This window comes from Oncorhynchus keta, chromosome 22 (genome assembly GCF_023373465.1).
Source record: "Oncorhynchus keta strain PuntledgeMale-10-30-2019 chromosome 22, Oket_V2, whole genome shotgun sequence".
NCBI classification, from domain to species: Eukaryota; Metazoa; Chordata; class Actinopteri; order Salmoniformes; family Salmonidae; genus Oncorhynchus; species Oncorhynchus keta.
Genome location: NC_068442.1, coordinates 53,823,142 through 53,842,498, shown reverse-complemented (window position 1 = coordinate 53,842,498; position 19,357 = coordinate 53,823,142). Strand labels below are relative to the sequence as shown.

General features: G+C 45.3%; 1 protein-coding gene and 1 long non-coding RNA gene across 4 annotated transcripts in view; both read right to left on the bottom strand.

Annotated features, from left to right (window-relative positions):
• Positions 1 to 19,357, bottom strand: part of inpp5d (inositol polyphosphate-5-phosphatase D) — a 61,140-nt gene that overhangs the window by 1,712 nt on the left and 40,071 nt on the right. The window contains exons 14-25 of the mRNA XM_052475643.1: positions 19,171 to 19,267; positions 18,563 to 18,701; positions 13,954 to 14,062; positions 12,728 to 12,816; positions 11,800 to 11,881; positions 11,605 to 11,694; positions 11,329 to 11,439; positions 5,487 to 5,566; positions 5,281 to 5,368; positions 1,505 to 1,651; positions 1,344 to 1,410; positions 230 to 463 (exon numbers count right to left, since the gene is read on the bottom strand). Coding sequence (XP_052331603.1) covers positions 230 to 463; positions 1,344 to 1,410; positions 1,505 to 1,651; positions 5,281 to 5,368; positions 5,487 to 5,566; positions 11,329 to 11,439; positions 11,605 to 11,694; positions 11,800 to 11,881; positions 12,728 to 12,816; positions 13,954 to 14,062; positions 18,563 to 18,701; positions 19,171 to 19,267 — 1,333 coding nt within the window. The remainder of the gene's footprint in view (positions 1 to 229; positions 464 to 1,343; positions 1,411 to 1,504; positions 1,652 to 5,280; positions 5,369 to 5,486; positions 5,567 to 11,328; positions 11,440 to 11,604; positions 11,695 to 11,799; positions 11,882 to 12,727; positions 12,817 to 13,953; positions 14,063 to 18,562; positions 18,702 to 19,170; positions 19,268 to 19,357) is intronic.
• LOC127910732 (uncharacterized) lies at positions 5,573 to 9,874 on the bottom strand. 3 transcript variants are annotated; one of them, XR_008076042.1, is made up of 3 exons: positions 7,820 to 9,874; positions 7,376 to 7,710; positions 5,573 to 7,025 (listed from the first exon to the last, which is right to left on the bottom strand). It is a non-coding gene; the product is annotated as an uncharacterized LOC127910732 (long non-coding RNA). The 3 variants fall into 3 exon arrangements; XR_008076041.1 differs by having other exon boundaries at positions 7,376 to 7,877; positions 7,936 to 9,874; XR_008076043.1 differs by having other exon boundaries at positions 7,376 to 7,877; positions 7,994 to 9,874.

The window sequence follows — 19,357 nt, the reverse complement described above, 5'->3', positions numbered from 1 at the left end:
TTGTCTACTCTGTGAGGGAAATAGAAGGAAATATTGTTCAGTCCCAAGCCTAAGTAACGTGAATCCACATAATAGAAGTCCTCAAAAAAATTCCCTCCAATTTACCAAGTGTCGTCCTCCCGGACCCCTGGACCGAAAATATATTTCAAAGGAGTTCAGTCTGTGTTCGAGAAAACCCTGGCCTGTCAGAGAGTTTGTAAAACTATAAAAATATGTTTGATTAACGTACACTTTGTCCACTGCTTTTCCTGTGGGGCTTCGCACAGCGTTGTGGTCGTAGACAGTCTTTCTGGGAAAGATGGAGGTCTGGTCTTTGCCCCCGTGCCCACCGACACCCCCACTTCCGGAGCCTGATCTGAGGGACATGCTGTAGCTCCAGCCCCTGTCTGTCACACCTACAGACTTGTAGCCCACCCCCATGTAACTGGGGTTGGTGATATCAGTGGGATGAGGAAAAGCGAACCTATTGAACAGGAGAAATAATCAGATGTCCTGATCTCACAATTGAACTGAGATCACAAGATTGTAAAATAGCGATGAGTGAAGAGAGTGAAGAGTGAAGAGTGAAGAGAGAGTGAAGAGAGATGAGTGAAGAGAGTGAAGAGTGAAGAGAGATGAGTGAAGAGATGAGTGAAGAGAGAGTGAAGAGAGATGAGTGAAGAGAGAGTGAAGAGAGAGTGAAGAGAGATGAGTGAAGAGAGAGTGAAAGAGTGAAGAGATGAGTGAAGAGTGAAGAGATGAAGAGAAGAGTGAAGAGAAGAGTGAAGAGTGAAGAGAGTGAAGAGTGAAGAGAGAGTGAAGAGAGAGTGAAGAGAGTGAAGAGAGAGTGAAGAGAGAAGAGTGAAGAGAGAGTGAAAGAGAGTGAAGAGAAGTGAGTGAAGAGTGAAGAGAGAAGTGAGAGAGAAAGATGAAGAGTGAAGAGAGATGAGTGAAAGAGAGTGAGAGAGAGAGTGAAGAGAGAGTGAAGATGAGTGAAAGAGAGAGTGAAGAAGAGATGAAGAGAGTGAAGAGAGAGTGAAAGAGAGTGAAGAGAGTGAAGAGAGAGTGAAGAGAGATGAGTGAAGAGAGATGAGTGAAGAGAGAGTGAAGAGAGAAGAGTGAAGAGAGATGAGTGAAGAGAGAGAGTGAAGAGAGATGAGTGAAGAGAGAGTGAAGAGAGATGAGTGAAGAGAGTGAAGAGTGAAGAGAGATGAGTGAAGAGAGAGTGAAGAGAGATGAGTGAAGAGAGAGTGAAGAGAGATGAGTGAAGAGAGAGTGAAGAGAGATGAGTGAAGAGTGAAGAGAGAGTGAAGAGAGAGTGAAGAGAGTGAAGAGTGAAGAGTGAAGAGAGAGACTTGGCTCACTTGTTGTTGGGATCCAGTCCTTTTCCTTTTGGGGCACCAGAATCATCCCTTTCCACTTGGATGAAATCTGAAAAAAGGAGGAGTGTGTTTAGCAACAAGAGAAAACATCATTTTGTTGAGACATCGGTGGTACACTATGACATTGGTTCTCAGCCTCTCACCGTATAACTTCTCGGTCTGTTTGCCCCCAGAAGTACGCAGTTGTACTCCCCCTGTCAGGGTGCCTGTCCGCTCGCCGTGGTGCGTCAGCGTCACCTGGAACTCTGTGTAGGAGGACTCTGCCGCTCGCAGAGCCACACAGCCCTCTCCTGTAGGGATGACACCATGTCAGGGAGCAGGAGAAGCAGGAGGAGGAGAGAAGAGGGAAGAAGTGGAGAAGAGGAGGAGGAGAGAAGAGGAGGAGGACAGAAGAGAAAAGGAGGGAGGAGAGTAGAGGAGAGGAGGAGAGAAGGGAGAAGGGAGAGGAGGAGAGAAGGGGAGAGGAGGAGAGAAGGGGAGAGGAGGAGAGAAGTGGAGGAGGAGAGAAGGGGAGAGGAGGAGGAGAGTAGAGGAGGTGGAGGAGAGAAGATGCGAGCAGAAGAGGAGAGAAGATGAAGAGAAGAGGAGGAGGGAAGAGCAGGAGGAGAGAAGAGAAGAGGAGGAGAGACGAGAGGAGAGAAGAGGAGGGGGAGGAGAGAAGAGGAGAATAGGAGGAGAGGAGAATAGGAGTAGAGGAGAAGAGGAGGAGAGAAGAGGTGAGCAGAAGAGGAGCAGGAGGAGGAGAGAAGATGAGAGGAGGAGAGGAGGATTGGAAGAAGCTGTCTTTTCCTCTCTGAGAGCTAGATGACAGAACTATTCTGAACAAAAATATAAATACAACATGCAACAATTTCAAAGGTTTTACTGAGTTCCAGTTCATAATGAAATCAGTCAATTTAAATAAATAAATTAGGGCCTAATCTATGGATTTCACATGACTGGGCATGGGCGCAGCCAATCAGAATGAGTCCCCCCTAGATGAAGAAAGACAGAGCTAGATGAAGACAGGCAGAGCTAAATGAAGACAGAGCTAGACGATGAAAGACAGAGCTAGAAGAAAGACAGAGCTAGATGATGAAAGACAGAGCCAGATGAAAGACAGAGCTAGACGAAGAAAGACAGAGCGAGACGAAGAAAGACAGAGCGAGACGAAGAAAGACAGAGCTAGACGAAGAAAGACAGAGCTAGACGAAGAAAGACAGAGCGAGACGAAGAAAGACAGAGCTAGACGAAGAAAGACATAGCTAGACGAAGAAAGACAGAGCGAGACGAAGAAAGACAGAGCTAGACGATGACAGACAGAGCTAGACGAAGACAGAGCTAGACGATGAAAGACAGAGCTAGACAATGAAAGACAGAGCGAGACGATGAAAGACAGACCTAGACGAAGAAAGACAGAGCGAGACGAAGAAAGACAGAGCTAGACGAAGAAAGACAAAGCTAGACGAAGAAAGACAGAGCGAGACGAAGAAAGACAGAGCTAGACGAAGAAAGACAGAGCTAGACGATGAAAGACAGAGCGAGACGAAGAAAGACAGAGCTAGACGAAGAAAGACAGAGCTAGACGAAGAAAGACAGAGCTAGACGAAGAAAGACAGAGCGAGACGAAGAAAGACAGAGCTAGACGATGACAGACAGAGCTAGACGAAGACAGAGCTAGACGAAGAAAGACAGAGCTAGACGAAGAAAGACAGAGCTAGATAATGAAAGACAAAGCTAGACGAAGAAAGACAGAGCTAGACGAAGAAAGACAGAGCGAGACGAAGAAAGACAGAGCGAGACGAAGAAAGACAGAGCTAGACGAAGAAAGACAGAGCTAGACGAAGAAAGACAGAGCGAGACGAAGAAAGACAGAGCTAGACGAAGAAAGACAGAGCTAGACGAAGAAAGACAGAGCGAGACGAAGAAAGACAGAGCTAGACGAAGAAAGACAGAGCGAGACGATGAAAGACAGAGCGAGACGAAGAAAGACAGAGCTAGACGAAGAAAGACAGAGCTAGACGAAGAAAGACAAGAGCTAGACGAAGAAAGACAGAGCTAGACGATGACAGACAGAGCTAGACGAAGACAGAGATAGACGATGAAAGACAGTGCTAGACAATGAAAGACAGAGCGAGACGATGAAAGACAGACCTAGACGAAGAAAGACAGAGCTAGACGATGAAAGACAGAGCTAGACAAAGAAAGACAGAGCTAGACGAAGAAAGACAGAGCTAGACGAAGAAAGACAGAGCTAGACGATGAAAGACAGTGCTAGAGGAAGACAGAGCTAGATGACAGAGCTAGACCAAGACAGAGCGAGATAAAGAACGAGCTAGATGACAGAGCTAGACGAAGACAGAGCTAGATGAAGACAGAGCTCGACGAAGACAGAGCTCGACGAAGACAGAGCTAGACGATGAAAGACAGTGCTAGACGAAGACAGAGCTAGATGACAGAGCTCGACCAAGACAGAGCGAGACGAAGAACGAGCTAGATGACAGAGCTAGACGAAGACAGAGCTAGACGAAGACAGAGCTAGACGAAGACAGAGCTAGACGAAGACAGAGCTAGATGAAGAAAGACAGAGCTAGACGATGAAAGACAGAGCTAGACGATGAAAGACACGAGCTAGACGATGAAAGACACGAGCTAGACGATGAAAGACACGAGCTAGACGATGAAAGACAGAGCTAGACGATGAAAGACAGAGCTAGACGATGAAAGACAGAGCTAGACGATGAAAGACAGAGCTAGACGATGAAAGACAGAGCTTGACGAAGAAAGACAGAGCTAGACGAAGACAGAGCTAGATGATGACAGATAAAGACAGACAGAGCTAGATGAAGACAGAGCTAGACGATGAAAGACAGAGCTAGATGAAGACAGAGCAAGACGATGAAAGACAGAGCTCGACGAAGAAAGACAGAGCTTGACGAAGAAAGACAGAGCTCGACAAAGAAAGACAGAGCTAGACAAAGAAAGACAGAGCTAGACGAAGACAGAGCTAGACGAAGACAGAGCTAGACGATGAAAGACAGTGCTAGACGAAGACAGAGCTAGATGACAGAGCTCGACCAAGACAGAGCGAGACGAAGAACGAGCTAGATGACAGAGCTAGACGAAGACAGAGCTAGACGAAGACAGAGCTAGACGAAGACAGAGCTAGACGAAGACAGAGCTAGATGAAGAAAGACAGAGCTAGACGATGAAAGACAGAGCTAGACGATGAAAGACACGAGCTAGACGATGAAAGACACGAGCTAGACGATGAAAGACACGAGCTAGACGATGAAAGACAGAGCTAGACGATGAAAGACAGAGCTAGACGATGAAAGACAGAGCTAGACGATGAAAGACAGAGCTAGACGATGAAAGACAGAGCTTGACGAAGAAAGACAGAGCTAGACGAAGACAGAGCTAGATGATGACAGATAAAGACAGACAGAGCTAGATGAAGACAGAGCTAGACGATGAAAGACAGAGCTAGATGAAGACAGAGCAAGACGATGAAAGACAGAGCTCGACGAAGAAAGACAGAGCTTGACGAAGAAAGACAGAGCTCGACAAAGAAAGACAGAGCTAGACAAAGAAAGACAGAGCTAGACGAAGACAGAGCTAGACGATGAAAGACAGATTTCATCCAAGTGGAAAGGGATGATTCTGGTGCCCTGCTTCTTGACACAATGCCAACTTAACCCGGAAGCTAGCCGCACCAATGTGTCGGAGGAAACATCGTACACCTAGCGACCTGGTCAACGTGCAGTTGGTGGTATACAGACAAAGACAGTCGTAGACAGACGGAGACAGATGAAGACAGAACTAGATGATCAAGAGTCACAAACTTAAGACTAGTATTTACGCCAGCCCAAATGTGGTCTGTGTCATTCTAACAACGAGTCTTGACTCCAAACAGACCACAGTCGTCCTACTTTCTCACCATAGGATTCATCACAGTCTGTGGACTTGACACACAGGAGAATGTGCTGATCCAACAGGTACTCCGGGTCTGAGATGATAGGGACGAGCTTTTAAAAAGACACGACAGGAGTTCAGACACTCAACAACTCTTTTGCATCAAAAATATTTCAGACAATTAGCTTTTAGTATTGTACTTGAAAGAAGCGTCAAAATGTTCATTTTTACCTCAACTTGATTTCCAAACCGAACCTTGATGCTCCCATCAGAGTGATCTTGGTTCTCTCCTTCGGAGCTCTTGACAAATTCTGTGGACACGATGTGTGCAGTTAGCCTGATCCCAGATCTGTTTGTGCCGCATAGCCAAATCCAGTTTGGCATGACAATGAATAGTAAGAGATTGCAAGACATCTAGACCTGGGTCCTTGAGGGATATATACTACGTAGATCTGGGATCTTGAGGGATATATACTACGTAGATCTGGGACCTTGAGGGATATATACTACGTAGATCTGGGACCTTGAGGGATATATACTACGTAGATCTGGGACCTTGAGGGTTATATACTACGTAGATCTGGGACCTTGAGGGATATATACTACTTAGATCTGGGACCTTGAGGGATATATACTACATTGATCTGGGACCTTGAGGGATATATACTACGTAGATCTGGACCCTGAGGGATATATACTACATAGATCTGGGACCCTGGGGGATATATACTACGTAGATTTGGGACCTTGAGGGATATATACTACGTAGATCTGGGACTTTGATGGATATATACTATGTAGATCTGGGACCTTGAAGGATATATACTACATAGATCTGGGACCTTGAGGGATATATATATTACGTAGATCTGGGACCTTGATGGATATATACTACGTAGATCTGGGACCTTGAGGGATATATACTACATAGATCTGGGACCTTGAGGGATATATACTACATAGATCTTGGACCTTGAGGGATATATACTACGTAGATCTGGGACCTTGAGGACTATATACTACGTAGATCTGGGACCTTGAGGGATATATACTACATAGATCTGGGACCTTGAGGGATATATACTTCGTAGATCTGGGACCTTGAGGACTATATACTACGTAGATCTGGGACCTTGAGGGATATATACTACGTAGATCTGGGACCTTGATGGATATATACTACATAGATCTGGGACCTTGAGGGATATATACTACATAGATCTGGAACCTTAAGGGATATATACTACATAGATCTGGGACCTTGAGGGATATATACTACGTAGATCTGGACCCTGAGGGATATATACTACATAGATCTGGGACCTTGAGGGATATATACTACATTGATCTGGGACCTTGAGGGATATATACTACGTAGATCTGGACCCTGAGGGATATATACTACATAGATCTGGGACCCTGGGGGATATATACTACGTAGATTTGGGACCTTGAGGGATATATACTACATAGATCTGGGACCTTGAGGGATATATACTACGTAGATCTGGGACCTTGAGGGATATATACTACGTAGATTTGGGACCTTGAGGGATATATACTACGTAGATCTGGGACCCTGGGGGATATATACTACGTAGATTTGGGACCTTGAGGGATATATACTATGTAGATCTGGGACTTTGATGGATATATACTACGTAGATCTGGGACCTTGAAGGATATATACTACATAGATCTGGGACCTTGAGGGATATATACTACGTAGATCTGGGACCTTGATGGATATATACTACGTAGATCTGGGACCTTGAGGGATATATACTACATAGATCTGGGACCTTGAGGGATATATACTACATAGATCTTGGACCTTGAGGGATATATACTACGTAGATCTGGGACCTTGAGGACTATATACTACATAGATCTGGGACCTTGAGGGATATATACTACATAGATCTGGGACCTTGAGGGATATATACTACGTAGATCTGGGACCTTGAGGACTATATGGGACCTTGGGGATATACGTAGATCTGGGACCTTGAGGGATATATACTACTATGTAGATCTGGGACTTTGATGGATATAGATCTGGGACCATAGATCTGATGGATATATACTGGGACTTGATGGATATATACTAGATCTGGGACCTTGAGGGATATATACTACATAGATCTGGAACCTTAAGGGATATATACTACATAGATCTGGGACCTTGAGGGATATATACTACGTAGATCTGGACCCTGAGGGATATATACTACATAGATCTGGGACCTTGAGGGATATATACTACGTAGTGGGTTTGAGGAGTTAGCAAGGTACCTTTGGTCAACTCTGAGTTCAACTCGGGATAAGCGGTCATACGATAGTGGCTCGCCTTTTAGCCAGGTACATTTCTATGGCAACGGATCCTTCAGAACTAACCTGGTCCAGGGCAGGCTAACTCAGGGCTAACTCTGTTTATCCTGTATCCCGAACTAACCTGGTCCAGGGCAGACTAGCTAACTCTGTTGATCCTGTATCCAGAACTAACCTGCTCCAGGGCAGGCTAACTCAGGGCTAACTCTGTTTATCCTGCATTCAGAACTAACCTGGTCCAGGGCAGGCTAACTCAGGGCTAACTCTGTTTATCCTGTATCCAGAACTAACCTGGTCCAGGGCAGGCTAACTCAGGGCTAACTCTGTTGATCCTGTATCCAGAACTAACCTGCTCCAGGGCAGGCTAACTCAGGGCTAACTCTGTTTATCCTGCATTCAGAACTAACCTGGTCCAGGGCAGGCTAACTCAGGGCTAACTCTGTTTATCCTGTATCCAGAACTAACCTGCTCCAGGGCAGGCTAACTCAGGGCTAACTCTGTTTATCCTGTATCCAGAACTAACCTGCTCCAAGGCAGGCTAACTCTTTAGGGAAGTTAGAAACCAATACACACAGGCAGTTAGGAAAGCTAAGGCTAGCTTTTTCAAACAGAAATGTGCATCCTGCAGCACAAACTCAAAAAGGTTCCGGGACACTGTAAAGTCCATGGAGAATAAGAGCACCTCCTCCCAGCTACCCACTGCACTGAGGCTAGGAAACACTGTCAACACCGATAACTGAGAATTTCAACAAGCATTTTTCTATGGCTGGCCATGCTTTCCACCTGGCTACCCCTACCCCGGTCAACAGCCCTGCGCCCCCCACAGCAACTTGCCCAAGCCTCCCCCATTTTCCTTCACCCAAATTCAGATAGCTGATGTTCTGAAAGAGCAGCAAAATCTGGACCCCTACAAATCAGCTGGGCTAGACAATCTGGACCCTCTCTTTCTAAAATTATCCAGCGAAATTGTTGCAACCCCTAATAATAGCCTGTTCAACCTCTCTTTCGTATCGTCTGAGATCCCCAAAGATTGGAAAGCAGCTGCGGTCATCCCCCTCTTCAAGCTGCCGCTGTCATGACACTCCAGACCCAAACTACAACAGCCCTGTACCCCTCCCCCTATATCTATCCTACCCTGCCTTTCTAAGGTCTTCGAAAGCCAAGTTCACAAACAGACACCGACCATTTCGAATCCCAGCGTACCTTCTCCGCTATGCAATCTGGTTTCAGAGCTGGTCATGGGTGCACCTCAGCCACGCTAAACGATATCATAACCGCCATCGATAAGAGACAATACTGTGCAGCCGTCTTCATCGACCTGGCCAATGCTTTCGACTCTGTCAATCACCACATTCTTATCGGCAGACTCAACAGCCTTGGTTTCTCAAATGACTGCCTCGCCTGGTTCACCAACTACTTATCAGACAGAGTTCAGTGTGTCAAATCGGAGGGCCTGTTGTCCGGACCTCTGGCAGTCTCTATGGGGGTGCCACAGGGTTCAATTCTTGGACCGACTCTCTTCTCTGTATACATCAATGAGGTCGCTCTTGCTGTTGGTGATTCTCTGATCCACCTCTACGCAGACAACACCATCCTGTATACATCTGGCCCTTCTTTGGACACTGTGTTAACTAATCTCCAGACGAGCTTCAATGCCATACAACTCTCCTTCCGTGGCCTCCAACGGCTCTTAAATGCAATTAAAACTAAATCCATGCTCTTCGACCGATCGCTGCCCGCTCCTGCCCGCCCGTCCAGCATCACTACTCTGGACGGTTCTGACTTAGAATATGTGGACAACTACAAGTACCTAGGTGTCTGGCTAGACTGTAAACTCTCCTTCCAGACTCACATTAAGCATCTCCAATCCAAAAAAATCTAGAATCGGCTTCCTATTCAACATCAAAGCATCCTTCACTCATGCTGCCAAACATACCCTCATAAAACTGACTATCCTACCAATCCTTGACTTTGGCGATGTCATTTACAAAATAGCCTCCAACACTCTACTCAGCAAATTGGATGCAGTCTATGTGTCCTCCTCCCAGAGCGCTAAGAACCTTGGCGTTCTCAACTAACATCAAGGCGGTGGCCCGTTCCTGTAGGTTCATGCTCTACAACATCCGCAGAGTACGACCCTGCCTCACACAGGAAACGGCGCAGGTCCTAATCCAGGCACTTGTCATCTCCCGTCTGGATTACTGCAACTCGCTGTTGGCTGGGCTCCCTGCCTGTGCCATTAAACCCCTACAACTCATCCAGAACGCCGCAGCCCGTCTGGTGTTCACCTTCCCAAGTTCTCTCACGTCACCCCGCTCCTCCGCTCTCTCCACTGGCACCATGAAGCTCGCATCCGCTACAAGACCATGTTGCTTGCCTACGGAGCTGTGAGGGGAACGGCACCTCAGTACCTCCAGGCTCTGATCAGGCCCCTACACCCAAACAAGGGCACTGCGTTCATCCACCTCTGGCCTGCTCGCCTCCTACCACTGAGGAAGTAAACCCACTCAGCCCAGGCAATGGTGGAACACACTCCCTCACGACGCCAGGACAGCGGAGTCAATCACCACCTTCCGGAGACACCTGAAACCCCACCTCTTTAAGGAATACCTAGGATAGGATAAAGTAATCCTTCTCACCCCCCCCCCTTAAAAGATTTAGATGCACTATTGTAAAGTGGCTGTTCCACTGGATGTCATAAGGTGAATGCACCAATTTGTAAGTCGCTCTGGATAAGAGCGTCTGCTAAATGACTTAAATGTAAATGACAGTGCCATCCGTTTTGTCACCAAAGCCCTATATACTACCCACCATTGCGACCTGTTGGCTGGCCCTCGCTACATATTCGTTGCCAAACCCACTGGCTCCAGGTCATCTATAAGTCTTTGCTAGGTAAAGCCCTGCCTTATCTCAGCTCACTGGTCACCATAGCAGCACCCACCCTTAGCACACACTCCAGCAGATATATTTCACTGCTCACCCCCAAAGCCAATTCCTCCTTTGGCCGCCTTTCCTTCCAGTTCTCTGCTGCCAATGACTGGAATGAATTGCAAAAATAAGTTGGAGACATATCTCCCTTACTAGCTTTAAGCACCAACTGTCAGAGCAGCTCACAGATCACTGCACCTGTACATAGCCCATCTGTAAATAGCCCATCCAACTACCTCATCCCCATACTGTTATCTATTTGATATATTTTGCACCTTTGCATCCCAGTATCTCTACTTGTACACTCATCTTCTACACATCAATCACTCCAGTGTTTAATTGCTATATTGTAATTATTTCGCCACCATGGCCTATGAATTGCCTTACCTACGTTATCCTACCTCATTTGCACACACTGTATATAGACTTTTTCTATTGTATTGTTGACTGTACGTTTGTTTATTCCATGTTTGTTTATTCCGTGTGTTGTTTTTTGTGTCGCACTGCTTTGCTTTATCTTGGCCAGGTCGCACTTGTAAATGAGAACTTGTTCTCAACTAGCCTACCTGGTTAATTAAATACAGGTGAAATAAATAAATACAATTTTATTAAAGCCTGATCTGGAATGTGAAGCTAACTGAAGCTGGCTAGCTGTATAAAAACCTGAGTAGGTCTAGTTTGCTTCGTAACTATGGCACTCAGGCTAGTGTGGAGTCACTGTGAGTTAGTCTCCAGTTCAGTTGAAACACTTGATATGTTTTTAGTGTTATCCTGTGATCCACTGTGGTCAGATGGAAAATGGAAGTAGCCTTACTCTCTAAGCAGCTGGAGTGGTATTCGAGGAAGAACTTGGTCTTGGACTTTGTCATCAGGGTGGCAACGCAGTTCATGAACTTGATCCCACCCTGAGACACACTGCTGGGATCTGGAAAGAAAAGATAGAAAGATCATTGGAAAGGCAGTTGCACTCGGTAAAACACGAGAGCATCTTCTTCTGAGGGTAGTGCATTTCGTAAAATACAGTGATGTCAGACACACGTGCACACAGACGGCACGGTGTAGTTGTCGAGTGAAGTAAAAAAAACTGTACCGCGCTTGGAGACAAACTGCGATGCCACTCCAACTTCAAATGTGGAGAAAACTGGAGAGTGGTCACTGGTCATGATGTCATCGGTGCACCCTTCAAGAGAGGTTGCAAAAATTATTGGTGATAACATGAACTAAAATGACACGTGTTTTGTGTTCGTTAATTGCAATGAATCAATTATCATGGCAGTAGCCTCACCGTACGACTGACAGAACACATGCACCAAGGGGTAGGACCTCCGTAGAACACGATCACACCATGATGGCAGATTGTATTTAGTCTGTGAGGGAGAAGAAGTTATATTTCAGTCGTTCTGAAAAATCAGCATTGGTTTGATGGCAGGCCTATCTAAGACCATGCCATCTTTCTAATAGTGGTTTCAGAGACCCATGTGTGTCCCAAATGGCACCCTTTTCACTATATAGTGCACTATTTTAGACCAGAGCCCTATGGAACCATATTCCCTATATAGTGCACTACTTTAGACCAGAGCCCTATGGAACCCTATTCCCTATATAGTGCACTACTTTAGACCAGAGCCCCATTCCCTCTATATAGTGCACTACTTTAGACCAGAGCTCTATGGAACCCTATTCCCTATATAGTGCAGTACTTTAGACCACAGCCCTATGGAACCCTATTCCCTATTATAGTGCACTACTTTAGACCACAGCCCTATGGAACCCTATTCCCTATTATAGTGCACTACTTTAGACCAGAGCCCTATGGAACCCTATTTCCTATTATAGTGCACTACTTTAGACCAGAACTCTATGGACTATGTATGGAATAGGATGCCATTCGGGACTTCCTCTACAAGGTAAAATAATAAACAGCCAAGCTGTGGACTTGTGCTCTCATATATCTGCTTATTTGAGGCGGCAGGGTAGCCTAGTGGTTAGAGCGTTGGACTAGTAACCGAAAGGTTGCAAGTTCGAATCCCTGAGCTGACAAGGTATTGCCTGAACAGGCAGTTAACCCACTTTCTAGGCCGTCATTGAAAATAAGAATTTGTTCTTAACTGACTTGCCTAGTTAAATAAAGGTAAAAAAAAAAAAAAATCCTCTACTGTATGAGGGCCACCTGTACCATACAGCATCTCAGGAAACAGACACAGTACACTTACCCCAGTGGCTTTGGCCTTGGTGTAGGCATATTTCTCGCGTGTGTCTCTCTCGAAACGATACGTGGGCGCGAACGTGATCTCCTCCTCATCTGTGATGAGATTAAATAATAAAAAATAGAGAGAGAGAGATTACATGTACATGTACCAGGAATTTGACCTGGTGAAGTGGTGCTCAGGAACTAGCTAGCCTATAGTTTACAGAGAGTAAATTACAGGCTAGCTAGAGTAAACTATAGGCTAGCTAGCCCTGCCAGAGAGTAAACTATAGGCTAGCTAGCCCTGCCAGAGAGTAAACTATAGGCTAGCTAGAGTAAACTATAGGCTAGCTAGCCCTGCCAGAGAGTAAACTAGTAAACTATAGGCTAGCTAGAGTAAACTATAGGCTAGCTAGCCCTGCCAGAGAGTAAACGAGTGAACTATAGGCTAGCTAGAGTAAACTATAGGCTAGCTAGCCCTGCCAGAGAGTAAACTAGTAAACTATAGGCTAGCTAGAGTAAACTATAGGCTAGCTAGCCCTGCCAGAGAGTAAACTAGTAAACTATAGGCTAGCTAGAGTAAACTATAGGCTAGCTAGCCCTGCCAGAGAGTAAACTAGTAAACTATAGGCTAGCTAGAGTAAACTATAGGCTAGCTAGCCCTGCCAGAGAGTAAACTATAGCTAGCCTATAGTGGTAGGGCTAGCTAGCCTATAGTTTACTCTCTGGTAGGGCTAGCTAGCCTGTAGTTTACTATCTGGTAGGGCTAGGTAGTCTGTAGTTTACTATCTGGTAGGGCTAGCTAGCCTATAGTTTACTGGCAGGGCTAGCTAGAGTCATGGCTCTGGGGCTAGCAAGCCTATACTTTACTCTCTGGTAGGGCTAGGTAGAGTCATGGCTGTGGGGCTAGTAAGCCTATACTTTACTCTCTGGTAGGGCTAGCTAGAGTCATGGCTGTGGGGCTAGTAAGCCTATACTTTACTCTCTGGTAGGGCTAGCTAGAGTCATGACTCTGGGGCTTGCAAGCCTATAGTTTACCAAGGCTAACATGCTGTAGATGTGTTCACTCAATGGCTAGTTGTGCCCATTCAATGACCATGGCTTTGACATAGAAATGCATTACTTTCATCAAAATCACCACCAATTTCATCCTCACATTTTCCATACACATCATATAGCCTAGTGAAGTTTAATTTACTTTAGTCATAGTTAGCTATGACAGAATGTATGTTGCTAGTGGCCGTGTCTTACCATAGTGTAAGAACACCTTCCCTTCTCCTTTCTCAATGGTGAGCTGGTCTCTACACAGCAGTTCCTGGTACTGCTGCTGTTTGATCTTGGTCACGATGCTCTCGGCTTCCTGTTAAGGGAACACAATGCAAAGTAGCTGCTCTCTCTTCCTGCACAGTGATGTCATCAGAACAGCACTGTCTCTATTTAGCCTAACTGCTGCTAGAGAAATAGGGAACATGAACTGCATGCTGGCTTTGTCCCAAATGGCACCCTCATCGCTATATTAGTGAACTACTGTAGATCAGGGCTTTTGGTTAAAAAAAAGTTTTAAAAAGTAGTGCACTCCTCTGGTCCATGTCCTTTACACTATTTGCTTGCTTACGCTTACTTACTTGGTATGTAACAGCACATTCAATAAGCACATGAATACAAATTTAGATGAGCAGTGGTTGAGAGCTGTTGATAGTCGACAAAGCAGTTGAGAGCTGTGTATATTCCCCCCCAAGCAGACACCTCGACGACCTGAAAGAACTTCATTGGACTCTATGTAAACTGGAAACCACATATCCTGAGGCTGCATTTATTGTAGCTGGGTATTTTAACAAGGCTAATCTGAAAACAAGGCCCCCTACATTTTATCAGCATATCAAATGTGCGACACAGTCTGGCTAAACTCTGGATCATTGCTACTCTAATTTCCGTGATGCATACAAAGCCCTCCCTCGCCCTCCTTTCGGGCAAATCTGACCACAACTCCATTTTGTTGCTCCCAGCCTATAGACAGAAACAAAACAGGAAACGCCCGTGCTCAGGACTGTTCAACGCTGGTCCGACCAATCGGATTCCACGCCTCAAGATTGCTTTGATCACGTGGACTGGGATATGTTCCGGATGGCATCGGACAACAACATTGATGTGGTGAGGGAGTTTATTAGCAAGTGCATGTGGCTATTTAAACCTTCTCCGACCAGAAAAAGTGGATTGATTAGCAGCATTTACCAAAACTGAAAGCGTGAACCACTGCTTTTTAATCATGACAAGGTGACCCAGAAACATGACCGAATACAAGCAGTGTAGCTATTCCCTCCGCATGGCAATCAAACAAGCTAAGCGTCAGTATAGAGACAAAGTAGAGTCGCAATTCAACGGCTCAGACACCAGACGTATGTGGCAGGGTCTACAGTCAATCACGGATTACAAAAAGAAAACCAGCCCCATCGCAGACACCGATGTCTTGCTCCCAGAGAAACTAAACAACTTCTTTGCTCGCTTTGAGGACAATACAGTGCCACTGACACGGCCCGCTACCAAAACCTGCGGGCTCTCCTTCACCACAGCCAACGTGAGTAAAACATTTAAACGTGTCAACCCACGCAAGGCTGCCAGCCCAGCCACGTACTCAGAGCATGCGCAGACCAGCTGGCTGGTGTGTTTACGGACATATTCAATCAATCCCTATCCCAGTCTGCTGTTCCCACATGCTTCAAGAGGGCCACCATTGTTCCTGTTCCCAAGAAAGCTAAGGTAACTGAGCTAAACGACTATTGCCCCGTAGCACTCACTTCCGTCATCATGAAGTGCTTTGAGAGACTAGTCAAGGACAATATCTCCTCCACCCGACTTGACACTCTAGGCCCACTCCAATTTGCTTACCGCCCCAATAGGTCAACAGATGACACAACCGCAACCACACTGCACACTGCCCTATCCCATCTGGACAAGAGGAATACCTATGTAAGAATGCTGTTCATCGATTACAGCTCAGCATTTAACACCATAGTACCCTCCAAACTCGTCATTAATCACAAGACCCTGGGTCTCGACCCCGCCCTATGCAACTGGGTCCTGGTCTTTCTGTCGGGCCGCCCCACAGTGGTGAGGGTAGGAAACAACATCTCCACCCCGCTGATCCTCAACACTGGGGCCCCATAAGGGTGTGTGCTCAGCCCTCTCCTGTACTCCCTGTTCACCCACGACTGCGTGGCCAAACACGCTTCCAACTCAATCATCAAGTTTGCAGACGACACTACAGTGGTAGGCTTGATTACCAACAACGACGAGACGGCCTACAAGGAGGAAGCGAGGGCCCTCAGAGTGTGGTGTCAGGAAAATAACCTCTCACTCAACGTCAACAAAACAAAGGAGATGATCGTGGACTTTAGGAAACAGCAGAGGGAACACCCCCCTATCCACATCGACGGGACCACAGTGGAGAAGGTGGAAAGTTTTAAGTTCCTCGGCGTACACATCACGGACAAACTAAAATGGTCCACCCACACAGACAGCGTGGTGAAGAAGGCGCAACAGCGTCTCTTCAACCTCAGGAGGCTGAAGAAATTTGGCTTGTCACCAAAAACAGTCACAAACTTCTACAGATGCACAATCGAGAGCATCCTGTCGGACTGTATCACCGCCTGGTACGGCGGGGACCAAGAGACTGAAAAACAGCTTCTATCTCAAGGTCATCAAACTGTTAAACAGCAATCACTAACATTGAGTGGCTGCTGCCAACATACAGACTCAAATCACTAGCCACTTTAATAATTGGATGTAAATTAATGTATCACTAGTCATTTAAACAATGCAACTTTATATAATGTTTACATACCCTACATTACTCATCTCATATGTATTACTCATCTACCATCTATGCATATGCCATCTGTAATACATGACAATAGCCACTTTAAACAATGCCACTTTATATAATTTTAATTACTCATCTCATATGCAGTCCCTAATTTTGCAGTCCCAGGTTATTAAAAACAATTACAATATAGACAATCATTGAGCAGTGAGCACACGCAGAGCAACATAGGACAAGCAAGACGTAGCATACAGACAGAGTAACATAGAACAAGCAAGACGTAGCATACAGACAGAGCAACATAGAACAAGCAAGACATAGCATGCAGCCAGAGCAACATAGGACAAGCAAGACATAGCATACAGACAGAGCAACATAGAACAAGCAAGACGTAGCAGACAGACAGAGCAACATAGAACAAGCAAGACGTAGCATACAGACAGAGCAACATAGAACAAGCAAGACGTAGCATACAGACAGAGCAACATAGAACAAGCAAGACGTAGCATACAGACAGAGCAACATAGAACAAAAAGCATACAAGACAAAATTCATAAAAGCAACAACGTGTTACAGACAGCAACATAGAACAAGCAAGCATACAGACAGAGCAACATAGGACAAGCAAGACGAACACACAGACAGAGCAACATAGGACAAGCAAATCTAGCATTGACAGAGCCATAGGACAACATTTTGTAGCAACAGACAGTGCAACATAGGACAAGCAAGACGTAGCATACAGACAGAGCAACATAGGACAAGCAAGACGTAGCATACAGACAGAGCAACATAGGACAAGCAAGACGTAGCATACAGACAGAGAAACATATAACAAGCAAGACATAGCATACAGACAGAGAAACTTAGAACAAAAAGCAACAAGACAAAATTCATAAAAGCAACAAAGTGTTTCCACACCTCACAAGCTACAGACAACATGGAAAGCGGGAACACACAGCTAGGGATTATGATCACAAATCTGATTGATCTTGAGCCATGTCTTCATACATTTTGTGAAAGTGTGATATGTGGTGCAGTTATGTGTGTCTGATGGGGGTGATGAAGTTGTTGAGAGTTGTTGATAGTCGATAGAGCAGTTGATAGTCGATAGAGCAGTTGAGAGCTGTTGATAGTCGATAGAGCAGTTGAGAGCTGTTGATAGTCGATAGAGCAGTTGAGAGCTGTTGATAGTCGATAGAGCAGTTGAGAGCTGTTGATAGTCGATAGAGCAGTTGAGAGCTGTTGACAGTCGATAGAGCAGTTGAGAGCTGTTGATAGTCGATAGAGCAGTTGAGAGCTGTTGATAGTCGATAGAGCAGATGAGAGCTGTTGATAGTCGATAGAGCAGTTGAGAGCTGTTGATAGTCGATAGAGCAGTTGAGAGCTGTTGATAGTCGATAGAGCAGTTGAGAGCTGTTGATAGTCGATAGAGCAGTTGAGAGCTGTTGATAGTCGATAGAGCAGTTGAGAGCTGTTGATAGTCGATAGAGCAGTTGAGAGCTGTTGATAGTCGATAGAGCAGTTGAGAGCTGTTGATAGTCGATAGAGCAGTTGAGAGCTGTTGATAGTCGATAGAGCAGTTGAGAGCTGTTGATAGTCGATAGAGCAGATGAGAGTTGTTGATAGTCGATAGAGCAGTTGAGAGCTGTTGACAGTCGATAGAGCAGTTGAGAGCTGTTGACAGTCGATAGAGCAGTTGAGAGTTGTTGATAGTCGATAGAGCAGTTGAGAGTTGTTGATAGTCGATAGAGCAGTTGAGAGCTGTTGATAGTCGATAGAGCAGTTGAGAGTTGTTGATAGTCGATAGAGCAGATGAGAGCTGTTGATAGTCGATAGAGCAGTTGAGAGCTGTTGATACCGTAGCAACCTTAACCCAACACAGCCTCTTTAAAAGGTTCAGATCTCTTAGCATAACGGTTAAGGTTGAGTTGACAGTCGCTGGACCCAGGTTCGAGTCCCGGTCAGGCTACCCCCCCCAAATTTCATTACAATACTATCTCCACATCCAACGTTAACTGCTATGCTAGTTCAACTTACTGTGGATGGCAATTCAATTCGATAATTCAGATCCCCGAACCAGAACAGATGAGTGAATCGATGTGTGATGTCAAAAGGATTCAGTTTCTTATCTCCGAGATTCAAGAACCGTAGGATGCTGACGTAATTCTGGTTGCGTCTGGCAAGAGAAATAAATGTTGAGAAAATAAATGTCTTGCTTTCGAGTACTTGAGATATGAAGAGATATGGTATCTTCTTTTCTCACGTTTAGCAATTTTTTTTTAAATATGCAGACTCATATCTTTGTGTTCCTTATTTCATCAAACAGAAATGACCAGAACCAGTTAAAGGCTATTCAAGAAATAGAGCAGACAGGACACAAATAACAACAGACATCCTAAATAATACTGGAACATAAAACAACCACCCCCCCCAAAAAAACTTGTAAGAGTTTAGAGGCATTTTGAGGAGACGCTAAATATTCTGATATTGTGTCAGTGGAATAAATACACTCTTTTTTTGATTTAGCTCCATTTTGCTTTCAACATAAACTGGTTTCTAGGGGTCAGAACTATTTAAAATGCTTGAGGATTGTTACATACTGATTATATAATTTGTCAGCCATTTTTTAAATTCCTGTAGCTCACCTGAGCTTCTTCTCGCTCCCTGAGGTCAGGTGGCTGTTGACGAAGCCAAAGGAAGTACCGTTGAACATGAAGGACACGCCCACTGCTCCCTTATTTCCTGGAACATAAAGGGAAAAACAACAAGGATGTGACGTCGGGCCTCTCTACTGTTTGTGCCTTTCATCGTCTCGGTTGTTAATAGAAAGAA